Consider the following 5,916-nt stretch of genomic DNA (forward strand, 5'->3'; position numbering starts at 1 on the left):
GTTTATATTTTTACTAGGAAAAGTGATACAAACTACACAAGTTTTAATTATTTATTTACAAAATGGATATACTTAAACCTTGCTACAACACTTATAGGCAGTGTACCTAATCGTATAGTAGTGTAGTTTTTAGTAAGTCCGGTTCGTTCCACAGGGAATCTTTTTAAACAAAGCTTAACGCTATATTAGTTTACTTTTATAAAAATACAAATATATATATAAGTAATATTATTATTATAAAGGGGGGTTTTTACCGTTTAATGACCGGTTTGTCAATTTTAAAACTTTAGTCGCAGTTAAAACCAAATGTAAAATAATAAATAAATACAAGACTTAATTTAAAGCGTAAAGTAAATAACGATAATGAAATTGCGAATAATAAAAGTGCGATAAAATAAACTTGCGATAATTAAAAAGTATGATAATTAAAAGTGCAATTAAATATAATAACAATAAAAATGCGATAATTAGAAGTGCAATTAAATATAAAATAAAGGAAATTAAATATGAAATAAAAGAATTATGCTTATTTAAACTTCCGTAATCATGATGTTTGACGTGTTGATTTTAGTTTTATGCTCATGGGTTAATTGTCCTTTGTCCTGGATTATTTAATATGTCCGTCTGGTTTTTGTCCATAACAGTCCATCAGTCATAAATATAAAGTGCGAGTATCCTCGTCAAATTATCCTTATACCCGAAGTTAAATATTCCAACTAATTGGGGACTTAAACTGTAACAAGATTTTAATACTTTGTTTAATAATTACACCAGGATATCGACTGAGTGTAACCCAAGGTTTTAATATTTTGTTATCAATTATACCAAGTGTCCCTGTACATAATTTCACCCCTGTTTTAATTATTCTAGTGACTATTAATCCATTCCCGTGTCTGGTTAAATGAACGATTATTCGTACATATAAATACCCCGCCCATCGTGTCCGATCGAGTGTATATGGTAATTTATAGGGACGCCCAATTGTAAATCTTTATATTAACATTAACAAACTATCATTTAGTTAAACAAATATAAAGCCCATTAATAGCCCATAGTCTAATTTCCACAAGTGTCGTTCTTTTGTCCAAACCCCAATTATGGTACAAAGCCCAATTACCCAATTTTAATAATTAGCCCAACATCATGATTACTTCGGATTAAATAAGCATAATAATAACTTAGCTACGAGACATTAAATTAAAAAGGTTGAACATAACTTACAATGATTAAAAATAGCGTAGCGTTACACGGACAGAATTTTGAATTACACCCTTACAACATTCGCTAACATACCCTTATTATTAGGATTTAAAATTAAAATTAAAATTAAAATATAAATTATAAATATATATTACGTATATATTGAGAGAGAGATGGATATATGAGTGTGAAAAATGATCAGAATTCGGTTGGCTTTATAGGGACTTTCAGAATTTGGGCCTCCGCGACTCGCGGCCCTTTTTGCCTTCAAACTCAGCGAGTCGCGGAGTTTGCTTTTACAGCTCACACAAGTTTGGCTCTTTGTTTACCGACGGTTTTAAATATTTATATAATATATAAATAATTATAAGAATTATTTAAATATTATATTATATTTATGTGCATAGTTGACTTGTAATTTTTAGTCCGTTGCGTCGAGCGTTGAGAGTTGACTCTGGTCCCGGTTCCGGATTTTCGAACGTCCTTGCGTACAATTTAATATCTTGTACTTTGCGTTTTGAATCTTGTACTCTTGTAATTTCGAGACGTTTCTTATCAATAATTGGAACCTCTTTGATTGTATTTTGTACTTTTGAGCTTTTTGGTCGTTTGCGTCTTCAATTCGTCGAATCTGTCTTTTGTCTTCACCTTTTATTATTTAAACGAATATCACTTTTAAATAGAACAATTGCAACTAAAAGCTTGTCTTTCTTGAGGAATAATGCTATGAAATATATGTTCGTTTTTAGCATTATCATGCATCATCCGTATCTTCCACGGTAAAGTTAACACCTTTCGCCGGAGAATTTTTACAATTCCTTTGAAAGTGACCCTTTTGATTGCAACCCCAACAAATAGCTTCACTTCGGTCCTTTGATAGATATCTCTTCTTAGACTTCTTCCTACCCTTCTTCTCACCTCCACGATCAATTTTCCTACCACGGTTGTCGGCACTTAACAAGGATCCGGATGACGATTCCCCGGAGTTTCTCTTACGAGTATCTTCACCGAGAATCAAATCCCTAATACCTTTAAACGCTAGCTTAGTAGTTCCCGTAGAGCTACTAACCGCGGTTACTGTACCCGACCAACTTTCCAGTAACGATGAAAGCAAGATTAGTGCTTTTAGTTTATCATCAAACTTGAGATCTACCGATTCAAGCCTTGATATAATGTTGTTGAATTCGTTGATATGATCCGCCGCACTTGTACCTTCCCTCATCTTCGTATTGAACAATTGACGCATGAGAAAAACCTTATTAGAAGCGGTAGGTTTCTCATACATGTTGGAGAGTAACTTCAAACATGTAAACGCTGTCTTCTCATTCACAACGTTATATGTGACGTTCTTCGCAAGTGAAATTCGGATCGCACCCAAAGCTTGACGATCCAAAAGAGAACAATCGGCATCACTCATGCCTTCGGGTTTGATCTCCAACAAAGGTTGATGTAGCTTCTTTTGATACAAGTAGTCTTCTATTTGCATCTTCCAAAAGCCGAAGTCTTTTCCATCAAATGTATCGATTCTAAATTTACCGTCTTCCGCCATCTTCCCAAACTCGCAACCTTGTGCTCTAGATACCAATTGTTAGGATTTAGGACCCAACAATAAGAGTGATTTCTAGAAAATCACCCTCCCACAATAGATAAACGAAGACAATTAACAAAGAAATTAAGAACGCGATAATTAACGTGGTTATATGTAATCAACGGATTGATTACTTTAATCCACGGACCAAACTAAAGAGATTTTATTGATAGAATTTGTGATACATCATATGGGTTACATTGGGGTGTTTATATAGGCATAACATAACAAGGAAACAACTTAGGGAAGAAAACTCGAATTTGGAAACTTTGACCCGTCAGACCCCGATTCGCGATCGCAAGGCTCTCCATGCCTTTATTCTCGCGAGTCTCGATCGCGAGATACTTCCCGAGCTCATTCTCAGTCGCGACTCCAGATTTCCCAAACGCGATTTCTGTCCACACTAGCCTCGCGATCGCAAGATATAGCCTCGCGGTCGCGAGCTTCTGCTGCTCCTTTGTTTTGTTCAAGCTTCTTCACTCTAACAGTACAGTTTTTGGTGGGGGCCACTATCCCAGAGTACATCCTCAAACTCCCTAACGAAGTCATGAGTAGTCCAATGGGTGCTCTTATAAGTAAGTTATTGTCTGAGACTTTATTTTCATACAGATTGATCTTCTTCTGTTAAATTTATATAGATTTATACATAAACGAGTCAAAAATGTCATATGTGATTATTACTAATTTGGTACTAATTGCTACTTGTTGCAGTGCCCATGATCCAGAATCTTGAGACCACACTGCGAGCAGGTGCTGTTCCACAAGCTCCTCAGTTTATTAATCCATCTCCAGTTCGTAATACACCTCCAACGAACAAAAAGGCGGATACATCTTCAGGAAGCCTTGCAAATGCTAGTGTGAGCAGCAGTGACTCAAAGTCGGAGGCTAAAGACGAGATTCCACGTGCAGTCGTGCCAGCTGGCACACCACATGAAAAACCAGTAGTAGCTGATCCTCTTGGAGATGCAAGAAGCAAAGTACAAGAAGAGATTGGTAAAGAGTTATGCTGCTATCATGGTTAGTGGAACGTTCCTTGCTAGGGAAGCTGCAGCTATTGCAACCAAGAAGGTTATGCAGAAATATGGCCACATGGGGGCTGCGCAAAGCTGAAACAGATTTGGTGTTTTGTTATTTAAACCTTCTATTGGACGTTGTTACCCATTTATTAATGGCACTTTATAATTTTTTTTTAAAAAAGTTACTTATTACTTGTGCGAATATTACAGTACTAATTTTTATTTGCTACATTGAACAACCATTGGTTGTCAGTGGGCATTTCAATTGAGTAAGACATTCAATGACAAGTTACTTCGATCTAGATAGTTTCGTATGTTACCCACTTTCTAGTACAAGCCTTATCGGGTTCGTTTCTTGTAACCTTTGTTGAATTCGTTTTCTTTTCGGAAACGCTTTTTGTTTTTATAAAAGTTTTTGTTATTTGCCAAAAAAAAAAGAAAAAAAAAATACTTCGATTTAAAAATGTTACAAATGTCTACCAAGAGAATGGATGAAAAAGACAAATTTGTGCTGCAGACGAAGGTCACAATTTGGGCCAATATGAAATGTTCGAGTGGTGGCTGTTTGGAAGGTGAATCTTTATAAGCATAACGTAAAACCAACACGGTACAATTAAGCTAAGAGACATATAAATCCGGCCTTTTGGCATATAGCCATCTACCAACCAACTAAAGCCTATTTTCACATTTCAGCGAACCAATGTTAATGCTTCGCTTAGCAGGTGCTACCCAAACAAGACTATCAACATACCGAACAACTTTGGTACTCTTGAAATGTCTCGTAATATCAAATGTCATGTACTCAGTTTCATTTGGATCATACAAAGCCACACCTCTGTAGAAATAAACAAAAAATCATTATTTATGGTGTATCCAACAGGACGTTTCGCCCAAGATTCAACAACCCCATACGTATCCATCACCCACACCTCTAGGAAATCAGTACCTAGATGACTTCTCATCAAACAAACCTGCCCATTCAAAACTCCCACATGAGCACTATAAATATGACTTGTTTCCTGCACAGAAACAGGAATAGCTATCTCACTAAAAGTATTCAACCCTAAATTATATGCAACTATTACGTGTTTCTTCTCAGAACCTAAATAACTTAACCAATGAAGATGACCATTTGTCCCATCTAAACAAACATCACCAAAATCATCTAACGGAACATTTTTAGTAATCAAATTCCAGGTGTCGTTTTGCATACTATAAACTTCTACTTGCAGCCATTCTGCTATCATGTCGGTAGAAATAAACTCAGAAGCTACGACGTTTGACCTATTGAACGTAATTTTAACAACATTGTAATCATCTGTTTTGGGATCATACCCAAACCGAAAGTAGTTTTCAGGCAGAAATGACCGTGATACTGTATATGGTGGAAGAGTTATGACAGCCGAAAGCGACGGGTTCCAAATGTGAATAACTGAAAAATTATCAAACTTTAGCCCGTAAGAAAAACAAACTAATCCGTTAACAGAACCAATAATCCTTCCCCGAATACCATAAGAGGGTTTTTCAGCTGGAAGTTTGATGAAGTTAGTAAGTTTTACATTGGGATATTAAGTCTGGTATACATTGAACGGTCCACGGTTAAAATAAAACTTTGGATGATTGAAGATCATTAAAATTTCGTCATTGTTGTTAAATGAACGTTTAAGGTGTGACTCAATGAACGTAGTATGAGATAAGAGAGCATTGAAGGGTACAGATATACACCTCATTTGAGCAAGCTGTTTTGTTGGTAGACGAATGACAATGTTGGTTAACGCATCACAGGGGAGGTTGTCGATGGTAGCCATTTTCAAGTGAAAAGATACACACAAGGTATATATTCTTTTATAGTTGGCTGGGTATTATTAGGAACCAAACGTTACTGTTAGAATTGTTATGTTTTTAGATTAATTAGTAGTGTTGATTAGTTGATGTTTAGATGTAGTAAATTAGTGATGAGTAGTAATTATGAGGGGATATTTTATAGAAACTTATTATTTGTGAATGATGGTGAATATAAGGAAGATTTCTTGTTTTAGAAAGAAAGGATTTTATTGAATTCTTGTGTCTTGAGTACATTCACATTTGCAACCTAAATGGCCTACTTATAGG

General features: G+C 35.6%; 1 protein-coding gene and 1 pseudogene across 1 annotated transcript; one reads left to right on the top strand and one right to left on the bottom strand.

The window, feature by feature from the left end:
* The first annotated feature begins 2,615 nt into the window (after positions 1 to 2,615).
* LOC139902492 (uncharacterized) lies at positions 2,616 to 3,898 on the top strand (annotated as a pseudogene).
* Positions 3,899 to 4,473: 575 nt separating this feature from the next.
* LOC139902493 (F-box/kelch-repeat protein At3g06240-like) lies at positions 4,474 to 5,612 on the bottom strand. The gene is made up of 3 exons (XM_071885108.1): positions 5,465 to 5,612; positions 4,717 to 5,236; positions 4,474 to 4,639 (listed from the first exon to the last, which is right to left on the bottom strand). Exons 1-3 carry the CDS (start codon positions 5,610 to 5,612, stop codon positions 4,474 to 4,476), a joined length of 834 nt encoding a protein of 277 aa, XP_071741209.1.
* Between the last annotated feature and the right edge of the window lie 304 nt (positions 5,613 to 5,916).

Source organism: Rutidosis leptorrhynchoides, chromosome 3 (genome assembly GCF_046630445.1).
Source record: "Rutidosis leptorrhynchoides isolate AG116_Rl617_1_P2 chromosome 3, CSIRO_AGI_Rlap_v1, whole genome shotgun sequence".
Lineage (NCBI taxonomy): Eukaryota > Viridiplantae > Streptophyta > Magnoliopsida > Asterales > Asteraceae > Rutidosis > Rutidosis leptorrhynchoides.